This window comes from Gopherus flavomarginatus, chromosome 25, assembly GCF_025201925.1.
Source record: "Gopherus flavomarginatus isolate rGopFla2 chromosome 25, rGopFla2.mat.asm, whole genome shotgun sequence".
Classification (NCBI taxonomy): Eukaryota; Metazoa; Chordata; order Testudines; family Testudinidae; genus Gopherus; species Gopherus flavomarginatus.
The window spans coordinates 14,642,522-14,662,653 of NC_066641.1; the positions used below are offsets into that span (position 1 = coordinate 14,642,522).

The 20,132-nt window shown below is 62.6% G+C and overlaps 2 protein-coding genes across 4 annotated transcripts; both read left to right on the plus strand.

Moving 5' to 3' along the window:
- NAGLU (N-acetyl-alpha-glucosaminidase) lies at window positions 1-8,640 on the plus strand. 2 transcript variants are annotated; one of them, XM_050934602.1, is made up of 6 exons: window positions 1-380; window positions 3,325-3,472; window positions 3,931-4,077; window positions 4,438-4,523; window positions 5,134-5,390; window positions 5,930-8,640. In XM_050934602.1, exons 1-6 carry the CDS (start codon window positions 1-3, stop codon window positions 7,144-7,146), a joined length of 2,235 nt encoding a protein of 744 aa, XP_050790559.1. In that variant the 3' UTR covers window positions 7,147-8,640. The 2 variants fall into 2 exon arrangements, with proteins under 2 accessions (XP_050790559.1, XP_050790560.1); XM_050934603.1 differs by lacking the exon at window positions 1-380 and adding an exon at window positions 1,142-1,874.
- Window positions 8,641-8,729: 89 nt separating this feature from the next.
- Window positions 8,730-14,205, plus strand: HSD17B1 (hydroxysteroid 17-beta dehydrogenase 1). 2 transcript variants are annotated; one of them, XM_050934650.1, is made up of 6 exons: window positions 8,730-9,847; window positions 10,689-10,850; window positions 11,474-11,653; window positions 12,127-12,220; window positions 13,289-13,472; window positions 13,927-14,205. In XM_050934650.1, exons 1-6 carry the CDS (start codon window positions 9,751-9,753, stop codon window positions 14,095-14,097), a joined length of 888 nt encoding a protein of 295 aa, XP_050790607.1. In that variant the 5' UTR covers window positions 8,730-9,750; the 3' UTR covers window positions 14,098-14,205. The 2 variants fall into 2 exon arrangements, with proteins under 2 accessions (XP_050790607.1, XP_050790608.1); XM_050934651.1 differs by having other exon boundaries at window positions 11,571-11,653.
- The last annotated feature ends 5,927 nt before the right edge of the window (window positions 14,206-20,132 follow it).

Consider the following 20,132-nt stretch of genomic DNA (forward strand, 5'->3'; position numbering starts at 1 on the left):
ATGGCGCTCGCCGGGCTCCTGCTGCTGCTGCTGGCGGCCGCCCCGGCCCCGGCCCCGCAGGCGGCCGACGCGCGGCAGGAGGCGGCGGTGCGGGAGCTGCTGCAGCGGCTGCTGGGGCCCCGGGCGGCCGCCGGCTTCGCCGTCTCGGTGAACCGCTCGCTGGCGGCCGGCGGGCTGGACACCTACCGGCTCAGCTCCCCGCGCGGGGCCGCGGAGCGGGTGCGGGTGGCCGGGTCCAGCGGGGTGGCCGCCGCCGCCGGCCTCTACCGCTACCTGCGGGAGCTCTGCGGCTGCCACGTGTCCTGGTCCGGGGCGCAGCTGCGGCTGCCGGACCCGCTGCCGGCGGTGCCCGGGGTGATCAGCGCCACCAGCCCCAACAGGTAACCGGGCGCCCGGCCTGCCCCCCCTTCTGCCCCGGGACCCCGCCCCGGGCTCCTGGTCTGCCCTCTCCCCCCCCCCAGCCCCGGACTCCCGGCCTGCCCTCTCCCCCCACCCCCGCCCCGGGCTCCCGGCCTGCCCTCTCCCCCCACCCCCGCCCCGGGCTCCCGGCCTGCCCTCTCCCCCCCCAGCCCCGGACTCCCGGCCTGCCCTCTCCTCCCACCCCCACACCGGGCGCCCGGCCTGCCCCCCCTTCTGCCCCGGGACCCCGCCCCGGGCTCCCGGCCTGCCCTCTCCCCCCACCCCCGCCCCGGACTCCTGGCCTGGCCTCTTTCCCCCCTCCCCTACACCGGGCGCCCGGCCTGCCCCCCCTTTCCCCCCCGGAGGTCCCTGCCCCAGGCTCCCGGCCTGCCCTCTCCCCCCCCCACACCGGGCGCCCGGCCTGCCCCCCCTTCTCCTCCGGGACCCTGCCCCGGGCTCCCGGCCTGCCCTCTCCCCCCACCCCCCGCCCCGGACTCCTGGCCTGGCCTCTTCCCCCCACCCCCACACCGGGCACCCGGCCTGGCCCCCCTTCCCCTCCGGAGGACCCTGCCCCGGGCTCCCGGCCTGCCCTCTCCCCCCACCCCCACACCGGGCGCCCAGCCAGCCCCCCTTTCCCCCCCGGAGGACCCTGCCCCGGGCTCCCGGCCTGCCCCCGCCCCCTGGGACCCTGCCCCGGGCGCCCTGGGCACCCCAGGCCTGGGCACTGACCGGCTCCTACCTGTGCCTGAACATGGAGTCGGTGCCAGGCCGCGCCCTGCCCTACCCCGGGCCCTGGCTATAGCCTGTTGGGCTCTCCCGGTGCAGGGCCAGGCTGGCTCAGGCAGACTCGTTCCTTGGGCAGGGGGGAGCCGCTGCTTTCCCCAGAGGCAGGGCCTGGTGCGGTGATTGGAGCTGACTGGCCCCGGCTCTCCTGCAGTCAGACCCGGGCCAGGAACGGTCCTCGGAGTCCCACATCCCTGGGGCTGGGCACTGAATGCCCAGAGCCTGGGGACGGGGAGAGTCTGACGGGGGCTGGTGGCTGCTGGAGGCACAGCAGAAGGCAGAGGGATGCTCCTGGCCTTGCCTTCGTGCATGCGGGGCCTGGGCAGCGAGGTGCAGTGCCAGGCTCTCACACGCTGTCCATTGCCCACTCTGCCGGGGGGAGACTTCCACCTGGCAAGGGACCGCGCCTGGAAAGCAAGCACTGAGGGTGCTCATGTTCTGTGTCTGTTGCACGTGCTGCCGGTACCTAGCTGGGGTTACTGAGGCAGGCGAGGACCCAGGGATGCTGTTCCTTGTGATGGTTTCACCCCCGGAAGCTACTTCAGAAAACACCTGTTACTCATTTGCTTCCCAAGCCCTGGGGCTGAGAACTCCCCAGCCCTTCCTGCCCTTGAGTTCCATGTAACAAGGGGCTCCCTCCAGCGGTCGGGGCCCCCCACCGGGCCTGACGCAGCTGGAGATGCCATGGACAGGTTTGGTTCATTTACCACCGATCTGGGTCTGCCAGGGCCTGGGCATGTTTCTGCAGCTGGGGGCCTCTCTCACCCCCCGCGCGCTCACGTCCTGAATGTTGGCCCTACCTGGAATGTAGATGTCATGGGCCAAGCTTGTGGCTGGTGCAAGGGAGTGGAGTTAATGGAGCTTACACCAGGGATGTCCTTGGTCCTGTATCACTGAACCCCGGGTGCGAGAATGATGAGTATCTGGCTCTAGCATCTGTTCTGCTCACTCTGCAGCTGCTCTGGGGTGGGCCTGGGACGGGACCAGAGGATTCTGCTGCAGAAGGGGCACTCCCTCATTTAACAGGGAGCTTCACTCAGCTCTGCAGCCTTCCCAGGCAAGAGGAAGCCCCTCCCTGGCCTGGAGCGGCCCCCATGCCGACTGAGAGTCGCTTGGATCCTCACTGCTGCTCGTATGCACTAGTGCTCTTGGCTGGGTCCTGAACACGCCATGCTCATGCCAGCAAAGATTGACTCAATGCGCTCAGCCGTTGGGGCTCCTTCGGGGAGCCTTCCCGTGGCCTGTAAGGTCCTGGCAGGTGCAGGGGGCTGCGTGGCTTGGTTGGTTTTGCCACATGAAAGCGAAGGAAGAATCCTGGAGCAGAGGGGTTGCACATGCAGGTCCTTGGACACCAATCTTCCTACAAAGCCACCCTGGCGCTCGGCCTGTGATCTGGTGCAGCTAGCCAGGAAGCTTTGGTTAGTGCTCCTTCAGCCAGAAGGCAAGGCCCTGCAGTGTTTCCCACTAGTGGCTAAGCTGGAGCCAGGCGAAGGGCCTTGGCATGGTTCATCACCATACAGTCAAACGACTTGTGAAATCTTGTGGCTCACACTTGTGATCAGCTGGAAACTTCCTCCAAGCAGCAGGAGCTTAAAGGGGAAGTGTTAATTTAAAATTCTTCTTGGGCAAAGATATTGCCTTACCGTTGAGCACTGTAGGGTGTCTCAGCGCCTGGTCCTTGCTGTCCTGTGTGCTGCTTGCACTTCATTAGTCTTGGACAATGATCGTTCCTCTCTGTCTACTGTGGAGGACAGGCCCTTCGGGTTGCTGCAAGTGACCGGGTCTGTTTCCCTGCTAGGGTTTGCATGAGCTGCAGGTGTTTGAGCTGCAAAACACACAGGGAGATGTTGAAATCGGCACAAAAAACTGTCTCAATTGGAAAAACAAAGCCAAGTCCCTGTGTGTAGCATTAGGGGTATATGTTTGTCCCCATGGGAAGAGGCTGCCTGAGTTTATTCTCCAGCATCCACGGGGCCAGCGCTGGTCGGGAGTAGACAAGACGCCTGGATGCACATTAAGCTCCATTGCGAGGAGCTGCCTGCATCCCAATTTCTTTCGCTCGCACCAACCCAGCTGTGGTCTCCCAGGGTGGGGTGAGGAGTCTAGCGTGTTCTCTGAAGCATCTGTTCTCTCCACTCCCAGGTTCCGCTACTACCAGAACGTCTGCACCCAGAGTTACTCCTATGTGTGGTGGGACTGGCCTCGCTGGGAGAGAGAGATCGACTGGATGGCGCTCAACGGCATCAACCTGGCGCTGGCGTTTACTGGACAGGAGGCTGTTTGGCAGCGGGTTGAGTATTTGATTAGTGTCTCTAGTGAAGCCGTGTTGCATGCAGGGCCTGGCTGGGGCTTTTCAGGAGATTGGGGAGACACGTTCAATGTATTGTCCTGGGACAGCACAGAACAGGTCGTTCTGGGGGGAGGGCTGCCATCTGGGGAGTGACCTTGATGCCTGACTGACATTAGCAGCTGACCAGCAGCACAGTCTCTGTTCACTGTGGCCAGGTAGAACTGCTGTGTAGGCTGAGCCCGGGGTGCGAATGCTGGGATTGGCCAGAGGGGAGCGTTCCCAGCATTGGGCACGTCCGGGAGCTGGGTGAGCGTCCTGCTCAACAGGGAAGTGTCTGTCTCCCTGTTGGCAGCAGCTGGGACCTGCAGGAGGGAGCAGCAAAGGGCTTCAGCTGAACCTGGCCATCTGCTTTGAGCAGCTGATGTCGCTCCCTGTGTTCTTCCCCTCTTTCACTCCAGGTGTATCTGTCCTTGGGCCTGAACCAGTCTGAAATAGACGAGTACGTCACCGGGCCTGCCTTCCTCGCCTGGAACCGCATGGGGAACCTGCACGCCTGGGCGGGGCCCTTGCCTCTGTCCTGGAGCCTAAAGCAGCTGTACTTGCAGGTACTCACGGCTGGGGCCTGCAGGTTGTGGAGACGCTCCCCCCACAGCTCTCCCAGGGGAAGGGCCTGGGAAACGTGCTCTAGGGACACTGAACTGGCCTGGTATTGTCTCCATCATCCTAGTCCCTCTGGATGTAGAGCCGCCCCGGTGCTGAGCTCCAAGCCGGGCCTCTTTTCCCTCTCTGGTGCCCGTGAACTCGGTCGGAGCTTTGTTCAGGCTACGCCCGGGGGCTGGAGACTCCAGTACAGATACGCTCACGTGGCGCGGGGCTGTCCCTGAGAATGGTGGGTTCCAGAACAACGCGCCTGCGTCTCCCGGCCCATGCGCCCCCTTTATCCGGCCTTTCCTCCCTTCTCCCAGTACAGGATCCTGGAGAGGATGCGGTCGTTGGGAATGATCCCGGTGCTGCCGGCGTTCGCGGGGCACGTCCCCAGGGGTGTCTTGAGGTAGATGCAGTTGTGTGAGCGTGTCAAGGCTGGGGCTTGGGCAAGACCTGTTCTCCCTGAAGGGCGGCTCTCCCCACCGAATGTGACTCAGCCACACGTGCCTGGAAGCAGCAGAGACCCATTGGACTGACAGCTGTTAGGGGTGTAAACGGTTAACCGGTTAACCAGTCAGCATTAGGCTTACCGTTAACCGGACCTTAACCATGTACCCCGGTGGCCTGCCCGATCAACCCCGGCCGGGTGGGCTGGGGTGGGACTCCAGGCGGGGCCTGGCACGCAGGTGGGAGCCCATCCCTGGCTGCAGTGGGATGGCAGGACCCCATCCCCGGTGGGCAGGCAGCTGGAGTGGCCCCAGCCATGCTGGGCTGTTGGGACCCCAGGCCCTGCCACCCTGCACTGGTTCGCCGGAGTGACCGTGGTTAACGGCTAACCAGTTAAACGATATAATTGTAATGAGTTAACCGATTACCTTTTAACGGCTATCGACATCCCTAGTAGCTGTGCGCTCCCCTGGCAGCTCCTTGCACCCACGTGTAGAGCTCTGCATTGCTGGGTGAGTTGGGGGAACTCTACCCCCGCGCTGACTCCTGGCTGCTGGTCTGTAATATAGGGCTTTCCCTCGAATAAACGTCACTCGGCTTGGGAGCTGGAGCAACTTCGACTGCACGTACTCGTGCGCCTACCTCCTGGACCCCGGAGACCCCATGTTCCAGGTGATCGGGACCCTCTTCCTGAAGGAGCTGATCAGAGAGTTCGGCACGGATCACATCTACAATGCAGACACCTTCAATGAGATGCGCCCCCTGTCCTCCGACCCTGCCTACCTCTCGGGGGTCAGCGCTGCCGTCTTCAAATCCATGACCGCAGGTAGGACCCTAGCGGGAACCCAGGCTCCTCCTAATGGGGCTCTGCCTTGGGGAGCCTTCGCTGTGCAGTCAGGCCTGGGCCTGTGCAGCGAAGGGCTTGGATGGCTCAGGGATGGGGAGCCAGGAACCTTTCGTCCCAGGGCTTTGGCTCAAGGCTGGTCTGGATTCCTCCCAGCCGGGGCTACAGCTGGTCATTGCAGGTCGGTGGATGGGTGGCCAGTCGTGAGGCTCTGGGCAGCCTCCACAAAGCAGGGGCGTGGGAAGGGCTCCGCAGGGTAGGGACATTAGCGAGACCAGGAGGGCAGTGCACGGGGGAGCCTGCCTGGGCTGTACCGGCTCTGGGGACTGCAGCCACCCGGCCAGGCCCTTTCACCCACCCAGCTGTGTGTGCCGTACAGTGAGCTCCAGGGGCTGGACGCCCTGGGCTGGCAGGCTCAGAGCCAAAGGGCTTTCTAGGGAGTGACAGGTGTGGGGCAGCACTGTCGGGGGAGGACAGCGTGTCCTGATGTCCCTAGCAGCTCTGTGTGTGTCTGTCCCCAGCTGACCCTGACGCGCTCTGGCTCATGCAGGGCTGGCTCTTCCAGCACCAGCCTGACTTCTGGCAGCCGGCCCAGGTGCGGGCCCTGCTGCGCGGCGTGCCCACTGGCAGAATGATCGTGCTGGATCTCTTTGCGGAGTCCAAGCCCGTGTACCAGCGGACAGAGTCCTTCTACGGGCAGCCCTTCATCTGGTGTATGCTGCACAACTTCGGTGGCAACCACGGCCTCTTCGGCATGATGGAGAGCATCAACCGGGGCCCCTTCGACGCCCGGCACTTCCCCAGCTCTACCCTGGTGGGCACCGGCCTGGCCCCGGAGGGCATCGAGCAGAACGACGTGGTCTATGAGCTGATGAGCGAGCTGGGCTGGCACCAGGAGCCGCTTGACCTCCAGCAGTGGGTTGCCAACTACGCTGAGCGGCGCTACGGCACCAGGAATGCGGAGGCCGCTGGCGCCTGGCAGCTGCTGCTCCGCAGTGTCTACAACTGCTCGGGGCCCTGCGTCAACCACAACCACAGCCCGCTGGTGCGCCGCCCATCCCTGCGCATGGCCACGGAGCTGTGGTACAACAAGAGCGACGTCTACGAGGCCTGGCGCCTGCTGCTGGGCGCCGCTGACGAGCTGGGGGCCAGCCCCACCTTCCGCTACGACTTGGTGGACGTGACCCGGCAAGCCATGCAGCAGCTGGTGAGTGAGTACTACCTGGAGATCAAACAAGCCTTTGAGAGCCGCTCGCTGCTGGAGCTGCTGACTGCCGGCGGGGTGCTGCTGTACGACCTGCTTCCGGAGCTGGACGGCCTCCTGGCCAGTGACCCCCACTTCCTGCTGGGCCGCTGGCTGGAGCAGGCTCGGGCCACAGCCACCAGTGACAGGGAAGCCGAGCTGTACGACCTGAACGCCCGCAACCAGGTGACGCTGTGGGGGCCCAACGGCAACATCTTGGACTATGCCAACAAGCAGCTCGGAGGGCTGGTGCTGGACTATTACCGGGTGCGCTGGAGCCTCTTTGTCTCAGCGCTGGTGGAGAGCCTGAACACCGGCACCCCCTTCCACCAGGAGCAGTTCAACCAGGCCGTCTTCCAGCTGGAGAGGGGTTTCGTCTACAATGGCAAGCGCTACCCCTCCCAGCCAGCTGGCAACACGCTGGAGATTGCCAGGAAGATCTTCCTCAAGTATTATCCCCACGCCATGCGGCGCGGCCGGGCAGGAGCTGCGTGAGGGCCGGCGGCTCTGCGTCACAGGGACCTTCCGGGGATGGGATGGCGGCTCTGCGGCTGGCCCGGTCTCTTCCACGCTGGAGATGCTGGTGCCCCCAGCTTCTGTCTCTCCCCCTCTCCCCCCCAAAGCCTCTGCCAGAGCCTGAACCAAGGCCATGGACCCAAAGGGAAACCGAGCAGGTAGCCTTGTGCTGCGTGTGAGCGACGCTGCCGTGTGGGCGGGAGCAGGACCGGGCTGGACCTGCCCATGGAGGGCAGTGAGCTGGGGAATGAGCTCCTGGGGAAAGGACTAGAGGGACTGATTCTGCACTGGCCGTCAGGGCGCTGGGATGCTCTGACCTGACCCGTGTCTCCTTGCGGCTTGGAGACTGATCCCAGCATCTGGGGGAGACAGCTGGATTGTGGGGCAGAGGGTGGATGAGGCCTGCTGCAGGGGCAGGCGGGACAGAGGCTGAGAATGCTGATCCCTTCGGGCAGGGGATTCGCAGGAGGAGGCAGGGACAGACATTGGGATACCGTGGTGCTGGGTGCAGACCTGAAATGGGCACATGTGGGTAGTGCCCCCTTGTAGGTGATGCCCTCGCTGCTATAGGCTGAAAAACAACCAGGGAAGTTTCCCTGCCACTGGCAGCTCCAGGGCTTTGGGAGCTCTGAGGAGGGAATCAGTTCTGAACAGGCTGAGGGGCAGGAAATGCAGCGGGACCCTCCCAAGCTCTCGGTCTGGGGAGGGGAGTTTAACACACTGCTATTCAGGGCTCTAAAGAACAAAAATCAGGGAGGCCGGAAAGCTCCAATCCTGCTGCTTTGGTGCCATTGCAAAGTGTGTGCTGCGGCCGGCTCCCTGCATATCTCAGCCCCTGCCCAGGCTAGGAGGAGGCACTGCATCGCCCGCAGCTCCCATCTGTTCCTGGCTAGGGGTGCTGCCTCAACTTCTCCTGTTCCCCCTTTGTCCCCCTCGCCCCCGAAACTGCCTCCCAGCCCCCTGGCTGTTCCAAGGGCTGGCCCCACTCCTCTTCCCACATGCCCTCGGCGTTGGTCTCAGAACAGCGGCTCACCCACATGGGGTTATTTCTAGTGCCAGGGCCTGCCCAGATGGGGGCCGGCTCCCCACTCTGTACCCCCGTGTGCCTTTGGACTAAACAGAAACAGACATTGGGAATATATTTTTACAAGGACAGTATATTTTTACACCAGGGACCCCCCTCTCGCCCCCCCCTTCTGTGCCTTGCCCCCTTCCCGCACCAGCATGTGAGCTCTCAAGCAGAACTGGCAAGTGTCTGAATTCCTCCTTGCACCTGGTTCCGGTCGCTGCCAGCCTCTCTGGCTCTGGGGAGTGAGGGCTGCCACCGGAGTGTGGCTCTGGGATGCAATGGGAGTCTCTCTCTTTTAGCCAAATGATTTTTATATGCTTGTGTACGTTGGTTTGAACTGGCAGCACTTTTTGGAGACTGATGCCCGGACTGTGCATGCCAATTAAAGACCTGGAGTCCATTCATTCTGCATCTGGAGGTGTCTCTTGCCCACCCCCTCGGGGTGTGGCTCTTGGTGCTGTGCATAACGGGGCTGAGAGAGTGGCAGCTGTGAATCAGAGCGGGTCTCTGAGAACAGCCAGGGGTGCAGTTCACAGCTGCCGCAGTCATAACATGGCCACATCCCAGCCAGGCTATGCAGCCAGCCAGCTTCTCTGGCGCTGCGGGCTCAGCCCTGGGGGCTGCACTGGGCTTCATGCCGGTGGAGTTTGGCTGCAGGTGCCTGGCCAGGATACCCTTTTGTGGGTCTTAAATGAGCAACTGCTGTTGCCCGGGCCTGGATGCCCCGGAGCAGTCGCTACTTCCCTCCAGTCAGGTCCCAGAGGACTGGAGAAAGGTTTGACATTCCCCATCTGCAGAAAGGGGACTAGTGGCGCCCCAGGCACTGTAGGGCAGTCAACCCAACTTCGATCCCTGGAAAGGGACGGGAACAAATGACTAAACAATGCATGTGTAAGCACCTGGTGGATGACGAGGACGAGCCAGCCTGGATTTGCCAGACCAGCTGAATTTCCTTCTTTTGCAGGGTCACTGGCCGAGGGAAGTAGCAGCCGGGCTTTGGTGGCTCCAGGGGGAGGAGTGGAAGCTCCTTTGCTGGGGTGCTGGCATTAGTGGGGGATTGGATGAAATGGTGGCGAGCGCACGGGGAGTGATCCTGTGCTGGCCCTGCCCCTCGGGGAAGGATCAGGCTGAGCCCAGGGGTCTCTGCTGGCCCCAATTCCTACCTCTCAACACCCACCCCACTGCCCGCCATGGGTGCCTGAAACTCCTTCCCTGAGGCTGCCACAGCCCTAAGCCCGTGTCCTGGGCTGGGGGGAGGCCGTTTGTCACCTCCTGCAAACAGGCTGCTCCTGCCCCACCACACCCCTCCCCACTCGGCGCCTCCACCGTGGCCTCTCTGCTGGAATCTTATCTGCCGAGTGCCCGGCGGAGAGTGAAGCTGTCGGGGGGACGGGGAAGAGCGCAGCCTTGAGATAAGAAAGTAGACAAAATAGCAGAGCCCACAGCCCCTCGGCTGTCTGCGGGAACCGGGCTTGCACAGCACTGGATGCTCTGTCTCAGAGCTGGAGCCAGCGATGGAGAAGACTGTGGTGCTCATTACAGGCTGCTCCTCGGGGATCGGCCTGGGGCTGGCTGTGCGCCTGGCCTCGGATGCCTCCCGCAGGTTCAAAGGTACTGCCAGGGCTTGTACAGCAGAGAGCGGGAGCTGGTCCTGACCCAGCGGCTGGGGCGAACGAAGGGCTGGCAGATGTGTGTTCTTCCATTGGGAAGGAGCCGGGCTCTGCAGCCCCAGGAGATGGGAGTAGCGGCTGTGGGTTGGAGATGGGGATGCTGTGGGGCTGGGGCCGACGGGATACACACTCCATTAAACGTCGTGGAATACAGGCCCTCTAGGAAAGAGCTATGGGGTTCCCGGGGGCTGGGGTCCAGGCTACTCCCTTCCAAGCAATCTCAGCAGAATGAATCCCCTGGGGCCCACGGGGCAGATGGGAGGAGACAAGCACATTGTCCTGGGCAGGTCGCAGGCTCGGGGGGTGGGGGGAAAGGTGACTTGGAGCTGTGTAGTGTCAGGCAGGACAAGGAGCGGCTGGTCATGAGCTCCCTGAGCATCTGGGGGGCAGTAGCGGCTCCTGGTCCATGCAGATGGGGCTCCCTAGAGATCACTCCTTCCCAGGAGGTGGGGGAGACAAGTTGCTTGCTCTGCGCCCACATGGTCCTGGAGGGAGGTGGCTCCTGGGGGCCAACAGACTGGCTGAGCTGGACTGGAACGAGCCTTCAGTCTGAGGGGAGCGGGGGCTCCAGGTCTCTCCTGGGGGGACATTGGGGAGACACTTGCATGGTGCAAGCCACAGCAAAGCCTTCCGCTGGAGCCACCTGTAGCAGGAGGGTCTTTGTACTCCCCAGAGTGGGGAGCTCCCCTGGAGGCAAAGATCCCCACCAAGTGCCCAGGGGCTGGAGGGGATTGCAACCAGCCCCCCCTCCCCTCCAAAGCTGGGCACTGATTCTCTCCTAGTCTACGCCACCATGCGCAACCTGGCCAAGAAGGAGCGGCTGCTGGAGTGCGTGCGGGGCTGCCACGCCAGCACCCTGGAGATCCTGCAGCTGGATGTCACCGACCCGCTCTCGCTCGCTGCAGCCGTGCAGCAGGTGCAGGAGCAGCGCGTCGACGTGCTGGGTGAGCCAGTCTGGCCAGGCATCTCTGCAAGCCCCATGCTCCTCGGCCCTGTGTCAGCTTTCTTCCCGCACCCCCGAGCCAGCCCTGGGAGGGGGGCCTAGTTCCCAGCCAGCCTGCTGCATCTCCCTGCCTGCTGGGCACCAAGGCAGATCTGCCATGTGTGACAGGTCCAGGGGTTCACACAGCTCAGACCCCACTAGCCAGCTCCTCGAGGGGCTCCCCCTGGGCCGAGCCTGCAGAGCTGCTGAGGGAAAGGGAGGCCCCCGGAGCAGTGGGGGGAGGGTCAGTGAGGCCCCCATCTCAGAAGGGGATAATGTCCAGTCCTGCGGCTCCCGCAGTCCCTGGGTTTCTCATAAAGCCCCAGCACCTGGAGCCCTGTGACTGGGCGAGAATCGTGCTTCTCACAGCGAAAGAGACGGAAGTGTCCAGCCCTGGTGTCGGGGCGCCCACTGGGATGGGCGAGCCCTAAGGGCTTGGCCCCAAAGGCCAGTGACCAGATCCCCACACTTCAGATTTCACGCCAATTTGTGAATGCGTGGGGCTGGCACTGCGGGGGGGGGGGGGCCCAGGGAGCTCCCTTCCCTGCACCCCTCTAGTGGTGGCTCCTTGCTGTGCCCTGCCAGTGTGCAATGCCGGGGTGGGGCTGATGGGCCCCCTGGAGACCTGCTCCTACCAGGCCATGAAGAACATTTTTGACGTGAACGTGTTTGGGACCATCAGCACCATCCAGGCCTTTCTGCCCGGCATGAAGCGTCGCAAAGCCGGCAAGATCATCATTTCCAGCAGCGTGGGGGCGCTGCAAGGTGAGACCCCCCTTCCCGATGGGGGAGGTACCTCCCAGGCCAGGCTCAGTCAGCAGGGTCACTGGGTTTCACTGCACAGAGCTGTCTGCCCCTCACTGCAGCCTGTGGGGTGCTGGCCTCGCCCTTCTTGGAGAGATTCTGGCCATACATGGCCTCACCATCCACCAAGGACCCTGCGGAGAATGGGACCCTCACAATGAGCGACTGCACCAGGAGCCAAGCAGCTGCTGTGGCTAGGTGGGGATTGGGGAGCAGCTCCCCGCACATGTGCACACACCAGGACAGCCACGCCTGTGTTCTGTGATGCTGCCCACACCCCATGGCCTGTGGGTACCCACGTGGCCTTGCAAATCCCTCCTCCTGGGGGTGAAATGTGGGGCCCAGCGTAACGTCTGAGCTGCAGGGGCCAGTCTGGGAGGAGCTGGCCAGGCTCCCCCTGCCGGTTCTCACCCATCCCTCCTGCTGTGCCCTAGGGATCCCCTTCAATGCCGTGTATTGCGCCAGCAAGTTTGCAGTGGAAGGTCTGTGTGAGAGCCTGGCTGTGATCCTGCAGCAGTTCAACATGCAGTGAGTACCGTGAACGGGCCTGAGGCCACACAAAGTGCTTTACGCCTGTCACTCGCACTCGCTGCCCTGCAGCCACCTCTGGGGTGGAACGAGGCAGCTGTAGCCTGGTGCTATGGCTCAGTAGTTTAGGACAGGAAGGGAAGAACAATCCTGCAGCCACTTGACAGTGCAGGGGGAGTTCCAGGCAAGAGGATGGAAGCACTCGAATTGCTGGGGTTCATCCATTCCTGGAGTTTATGGCAGGAGGGACCGTTAGATTGTCTGCTCGGCCTCCTGCATGGCACAGGCCAGAGAGTTCCCCCCGGTTCCCCCGCCCTGAGCCCAAGAGCTGGGCTCTGAGTAAAGCATCGCCCAGAGAGGCACCAGTCAGGACCTGCAGACCCCAGGAGATGGGGAACCCACCCGTGCCCTGGGGAGCTTGTTCCAGTGGTCAATCACCTGCCCGGTTACAAACCGCGGCCTTATTTCTAACTAGAATTTGTCTGGCTGTTGCTTCCAGCAACTGGTTCTTGTTCTGCCTTTCTCGGCTGGCTTAGGGAGCCCGTTAGCACCGGGTATTTCCTCCCTGGGAAGATCCACCCATGCTGTCCTAGGCCCCGCTCAGTCGCCATTCTGGGAAGCTGACCAGCCTGGGCTTGACCCCTTGCTCTCATCTCCTGCCCCGGGATCGCTTCTGTGGCTCTTCCCTGCAGCCTCCCCAGCGTCTCCACACAATGCTCGCCCCAGGCCTGCAGGCAGCATTCCAGCACCGCTCACACCGCGGCCGGCTACAGAGGGGAAATCCGGGGGGGCTTGCAGACATCCAATGTGCCATCAGCGTGTAATGGCTGCGATCTCCCTGCCGCTGGGCCTGTCCCTGTCTCTCACACCCCTCCAGCTCCTGGGGGCCATGGGCTCAGAGATGCCATATTGCAGAACTGGTGCAAGATGCCCGGTACCCAGGGCATGGGGGTGAAAGCCCCTTTGTGCATGCTAGGAGGGTGTCACTCGGGGCTCTGCCCCTGGGCAGGGTGGGGCGCAGGCACCTGCCCCCTGACAGCTCCCCGTCTCTGCCCTCTCTTCCTGCAGCATCACGCTGATCGAGTGCGGCCCGGTCAATACGAGCTTCCTGGCCAACCTGCAGCATTCGGACACCGAGGGCAGCGCGCTGCAAGGCCTGGACCCGCAGACCCGCACTCTGTACAGCCAGTACCTCCAGCACTGCCAGAGCCTCTTCCGTGATGTGGCCCAGGACACCGAGGAGGTCCTGCAGGTCGCTCCCAGCTCCGTGCTTCTCTGCCCAGGGGAGCGAGGCAGGCCCAGGGGCTGAGAGCAGTCAGACTGCCGCAGACGGGTCCTGGCAGAGCACTACCTAGCTCTGGGGAGAAGAGCCACGAGTTAGCAGTGATTGGTGCCACTGCCCCCTGACCTCACCCTGCCAGCTGGGGCAAGGGGGACTGGCTGGGGCCTATTCTCTGCCCCCCTTTCCCAGGGGAGCCTAGGGGCAGGGACCCCCGCCCAGCCCTCTATGCCCACAAGGGCCTGAGGTGGGGGCTGCTCCCCGGGCAGGGGTGGGGGCCGTACAGCCCCAGGCAGGTCTATGGCCCTGTAACACTGAGGCGGCCCTGCTCTTCCCATCAGCGAGAGGGTCCCCAGCCCCCAGGGGTCCCCTGTCTTACCGCTAGCTTGGAGCTGTCCCTGACACGCACCCTGTCTGCTTTTCCCAGGTGTTCCTGGAAGCCATCTGTGCCCCCTGCCCCCCTCTGCGCTCTTTCACCACCCAGGTCTTCATGCCGCTCACCCGACTCAAGCTGACAAGCCCCGACGGCTCGGAGTACGTCCGCGCCATGCACAAGTTTGTGTTCTCTGCGGGCGAGGCCCAGGGCGACCGGACGTGAGGAGGAGCAGCGCGGCTGTCCCAGAGCGAGGAGCAGGCTTGGCGGGAAGCAGCCCCCGCATTGCCCTGCGTTTGTACAGGGGGGCTGGATACGACCCTGCCATGGAGCTCCAATAAATGTCTGCTCCCAGCACGGCTCCTGGCTCTATCCACCCCAGCGCTATGCCCTGCAGTCTGCACTGCCCTGGGGGGGTATGTGGGAGGGAGCTGGGGCAGCACCTCCTGCTCAGGTTGTGCCTGCTCTGGGGGGAGATGGGGCTAGGACCCCAGCCCACCTTGCTAAGTGTCACAGTCGCTGCGCTGAAGGGAAGGGAACTCCTGGCTGTCCCCATGCACCTCCCCAGCAGGCAGGGGAGGCTCATGCTGAACCCACCAGCCACTCTAGTCCCCACGGCAGCCTGGGGCAGCACTGGGCCTTGCTTGGCCATGGTGGGGCCTGGTACCCCCACCTCTTGCTGCTCTGCCAGGGCAAGCTGTAGTTTGCTGGTCTCTACGCTAAACCTGATCCCCAAAAGGCAGGTCAGAGAGTCTCCCCTGCCAGGCTGAGGTCCTGCCCTCTGCCTTCTGGAGCAGGGTGTGAAGATGAGGCCACGCCAGGGCATTTAAAGTGAGGAGCATTTCAACCTGCCAGTGCTCCTCGATCTTCCCTGTGCCAGCAGCCGCTGGGCTGTACCCATTGCCCAGACTGGTGTGTGAGGAATCCTGGCCCTTGTGTGTGGCACCAAGCCCAGTGGGCAGAGCCGCCTTCATGCGCCAGTCAGCTTGGGGCAGCAGCTCACCAGCGTGAGCCGTGCTACCGGAGAGGCCTCAGCACTAGCTGCTGTCTCTTCTGCTCCCCCAGAGACCCTAGTCTCTCTGTGCCCCCCATGGGAGACCCTCCAGGTTGCAGCGGGGGCTGGTGCAACAGGCACTGGGCTCCTTCCCCCAGCGTGGCGCAGGGCCCAGGAGTGGAACGGGGGGGGAGGTGCAGGGAGCTGTATTTCATTTCTCCTTAGGGCCTGAGGGCTGGCCACAGGTGTGGGACTAAACATTCCTAGCCCCCTCTCCCCCCGCCGAGCGGCGCTGGCACCCATGGCAGGTTCGAGGGGAGAACTGCCCTTTCCAATGCTCCAGAACCAGACTGTCCCATCCAGCATTAAGCTCCTGCTCTCGCTGCTTCTCTCCCTTCTCCAGCCCCCTGTCCTGTGCGTCATTCCTCCTCTCTTCCCTCTGCCCTTCCTCCCCCATGGCAGCTCCCATCTGCCCCCACATGGGCTTCAGTCCAACCCACATCCACTCCCTCTAGGCCTGGGCTCAGTGATGCTTCCATTGATGTGTCACAGCTGAGATTCGGAGGGCAATGGGGGAACTCACCCCTCGCTGAGCTACTGGTTCAGACTCTCTGCAGACGCAGGCAGCTGTCATGATCACCTTTGAGGGTTTTCTTCACCACCAGAAGGGCTAGATGTCACGTGCTGAATATGGGCGGCACCAAGCGGGTGAGATGCTGCCTGTGGGTGGCATGACTGGCAGCCCAGCAGGGGTTGATGCTGGAGCTGCCTTCTGTCAGAGGAGCTGTTACAGCTGGGTCCTCACCATAGCTGGGCTCTGAAGATCCTGTCGCGCTTCCTCGTTGTGTGGGAGCCACTGCCCAGTGCAGCAGCATCAGCTCCTCTCACACCAAGGCTGGAGCAGTCACTATTGGCTTTCCGCCTATGGAATCTGGTGCTGTGCCCTGGGTGCAGAATGGCCGCTTTGCCCCACCCCAGCAGTAGCTGCATCTCTGGAGTCAGTAAAGCGCACGGGGCTCCCGCTGCATGGCAGGTGCTCCGGCAATAGATGTTGCTTATTACTGGGCCCGTGAGAAGCAGACTCATGAGCCCCTGGATCAGAGATGAGCTCAGAGCAGATCGCTCTGGCCTGGCTGCTCCATGGGGCTGGGGCTGTTGCTCCTCGTTGTGTGGCTGTGGGGTTAGAATTGGCTCAGGGAAGGCAGTGCAGGGGCCCAGGGCTCATGTCCTGGGACAACTCAGAATTTACCAGTGGGTCCCTCTTCCTGAAGGCCGAGCGACCATTGCCTGGCACCAGCCCTGGCAGCAGTGCGGGCTGTAGTTCAGCCTGTCACAAGCATCAGAGCAAACACACCAGCAGGGTGGGGGCATTCCCCCTGGCAGCCCTGGCACCTGCAGCTGCAAGGCGGCGGTGTGATGACTAGGCATTGTTGGTGTGTTCTGCTGCCAGACACGTGCATTCTCCTAAAGCCAGCCAGGCAGTTGCATTACACTCTGGTGAGCTTGGCACCGCAGGCTGGGGCTGGTGCTAACTGAGCACGGTGTTGGCCCCATTCCATGTCTGCTTCCACCTCTGCAGTGAGGCTCTGGCCACCTCGTGCCCAGCTGCATCCCTAGCTCACCCCTGGCTCCAGCCTCCTGCCCTGGCACTTTCATCTTCCCACTTGCCTGCTGGGGCTGCAGGGGCCGGAGTCACCTGGGTCCTTGAAGCAGAGAGGTGCGGGAGGAAGTTTTGTTATGTGACTCACCTATCAGCGGGGGCAGGGAGGGATATTCACCGGTCCCTCTTTCACCTCCATGCGCCTCAGTGCCAAACATTGACAGTCCTGCCTGATGCCTCGTTAATGCCAGGCCCATCCCAGCCCTGTCCTGGCAGACAGCACTCTCCTGGCCTTAGGCAGAACCAGGCTAAGCTGTGCAAATCCTGCTGCTGGGCTCAGCTGGGTGTGGGCTCAGCCAGGACTTGCTCTGCAGAGGGCCGATGGGCGCGGGAGCTGCTGCAGGCGAATTAGCACCCTGCTCCAGCAGCTCCCCTGAAGGAGCCAATGTCCCAGGCCCACTTGTTTGTCTCTCAGACAAGAGGCTGGTGCTCGTGAGCAGCCGGTGCAGCTAGTGCTGCGTGATACAGGCCATGGGAGGGGAACATGGAAACAAACAACTTCTCCAGCGAGGCCGTGCGCTCAACCAGCCGGGCAGAGCTGAGCCAGGATGCTTCAGAGTCTCCAAGGGCAGCAACACAGGGCTGGGGAGTGCAAGGCCCGAGGGACCAGTCTGAGCTCCTGCACCCCCCAGGGCGGCAAGTCCCCCCCAGTTCAAGGGGTCGGGTGGGGGCTGGGTTTCCATAAACAGAGCGCAGGGTCTGGGGGTTGGGCAGAAGAGGCTGTTCCACAGCTCTCAGCCCCACCCTCAGCAGGGCAGGATCTGGCCCCTGGGCGCTCTCCTGCTTTTCTTATTGTTTGTTCTGGGGCCCGACCCCAGGCCCGGTGCGGTTCTCCCGCAGAACAACCTTCTCAGGTGTGTTGGGTCCCCACGCCTGCCTCCGCCCCTGCTGCTGGCGGGCAGCAAGGGCAGGTGCAGCAGCTCTGCTGGCACCCCGGAGCCACCACAATCCTAAGGCTCAGGTCTTCCTACAGCAATACAGATGTAACCAGCCCCCTCCCTGTGGGACTGGGCAAGAAAGTGCTCACGCTCCCCTGGGCCTGAGTCAATGGGAGCAGCTTCACTCCCTGTTTGCATAAACTAAGTCCATTGGCAGAACTGTGGGGAAGGGTGAGCCCAGGGCTGCGATAACGGGGCTGCGGGTCGGGATTGAGGGACACCAGCAGAGCCGGGGGTGGGTAGCTTGCACAGTCCCTGCCCAGCTGTGCCTGGCTCCTGCTAGTGCTTTGGGCTCCTCACATTCACAAGCACCAAAGTCTCTCGGGGCGTGGAGAAGAGGGCAGCCACCCAGAGCACCTGGTCCCCTCTGCTACCAGGCTGCATAGGGCAGTGATGACCTGCACCTACCTTACAAAGCCCATCTCCAAGCTCTCTGAGCAGGGGCCCAGTCTGCTCTGGGCCGGGAGGCTGATTTCCCCAGGCCAGGGGACTGGGAGCTCACGTTTTCTGGCTGCCCAGCTCAGTGAAGAAGCCTGTGACCCGCTCCTATTCAGCCTGAGCGTGGAAGATGAACTGCAGGACCTCCTCGTCTCTGTCCTCCCAAAGGCCAACACAACTTGCTTGGCTAACAATATGTGTCCACCCACCACCTCCCTGAGCAGTGGGTGGCAGCGTGGCAGGGCTGTATATAAGGAGGGGAAGCGCTGCCTGCCTGACACTTCAATCAGCAGCCAGGACCGCAAGCGCCAGGAAAGAGCAGAGGTAAGTGCCCTCTTTGTGTTTCCTATTTGTAATGGGGACAGAGCGCACCTGAGTCCCATGCTCCCCTAGGAAAGGAGGGAGGAGGGACTCCTGGGACCAGCTCTAGCAACCCCACAGCAGTGCTCAAATTACAGGGGGGCCGGGTCTCCTGGCTACTTTTCAGGGCTACCTCCCTGCTGTCTTACGGCCCCTGTCCTTCGCACCACTGTTTAAAGCAAAGCAGCCGCTTGACATTTAGGGCCCCCCAGAGGCAAATCTGCTGCTGGCTGCAGGGTTTAGCAGGGATTCTGTGCTTAGGAAACTTTAGGACTTTTTCCCACTAAAAGGCTCCAGGATCAGATGCTGAGAACTAATAATAATTCAGCAGAGCTTCTGCAGCCCCTCATACAAACCACGTCACTGGGCTGACCTTCATGAGGGGTCTCCAGGGGCAGTGGTGGGGCTAGCTGCCATGCTGACAGCAATGCCCGCAGGCTGGAAAGGCGGAAGCAGGCAGATCCCACAAGCAGCCGCAGGAGGATAATAATGAAAAATCAGGGAGCTACACCTACCCACACCCCGTTAGGCAGGGGACTGGCCATAGGAATAGCCACTGTCCACACGCTGTCCATGCAGGGCTGCTCACCATCTCCTGCTCTCTGCAAAGCCGCGGCCACTGAGGATGGAATTCATGCTTGGCAGAAATGACCTGCCATTAATGCCCCCACCTCCACCCGAGGCTCCAGCCCAAGCCGCAATGTCAAGTCACACAGCTATTTTTAGCGTGCTGGCGCGAGCCTCGCAGCCCAGGTCTGCGGATTGAGTGGGACATGCCCTGAGGTTCACTCCAGTAACCGCCCAGGTCATCCAGCTGAAAACACACTGCCCCATCTCCCCCAGCAGAGTCTGGCCACGCTGCGTTTCGGTCCCAATCCCGAGGTTCCATCGAACAAATCTCTCCCACGTCAGGGCTGAGTCCCATGTGGACAGTGCCTGCGAAGAGCCTGGTGAAAGCCCCTAGCAGGCCCATGGGTGGCCTGGAGAGCACCTGGGGCTCTTTCTGCCCTCGGTTCGGTTCACTCTGTCCTGTCTGTCGGGAGCAGTGGCCAGAGCAGGGACTTGGATTCTCCTCCCAACCCTGCCACCAGCTGGCTGCGTATTGGCCCCCCAGAGTGTCACAGAGAGCTGTTCATCCATGGCTGGGAGGTATCCCAGCAGGGGAGGTGCTGGCGCAGGGCACAGGGCTGCTGTTATTCCTCCAGCTCAGCCCTGCCTGCTTTATTAGCATTGCCCCACTCTGGCAGTGCGAGGATTTCAGTGCCAAAGGCTTGTCCCTACCCCTGGTGCAAATTCCACACTGCCCAGGCAGGCACCCCCAGGAGGGTGATGCTGCTGCTCCAGGCCAGCCTTTGGCTGAGATCCCCCGGGGGCTGTGACATGGCAAGTTCTCTTCTGTTAACAGCCAGCAGAGGCTACTTCCAGAGATGAACCTGATGCTTCAAGTCACCTTCCTCGGTCTCCTGTCCCTGCCGGTGCAGGGCTGGGTTCAGAGCAGATCCCTGCAGAGTGCGAGATGGAGCGAGCTGGACCTGCCGCAGAACAGAGAGCTGGTGAGCTGGGGGGCTGGTCTCTCTCCTAGATCGGGGGGCTGAGGCTCTTTGCACAAGGCATTGCCATGACGTAGAAGCTGGAAGCGGCTCTCGCTACCCCCAAGGTGGGGGTGTGGAAAGGCTTTTGATGAATAACTGATCATGTCCCCTTTGTAGCTGTTATATGGGGGGGAAGGAGACTCTTTCTTTTCCATAACACAGGTTTGAGGAGTGGGTGGCTGGGATCAAAGGAAGCGGGGAGGCAGCGAGATACCTCTGTGCTGAGGTTACATTAGCCAAGCCCTTGAGAGGGGCCTCTGGGCTTTCTCTGCCGTCTC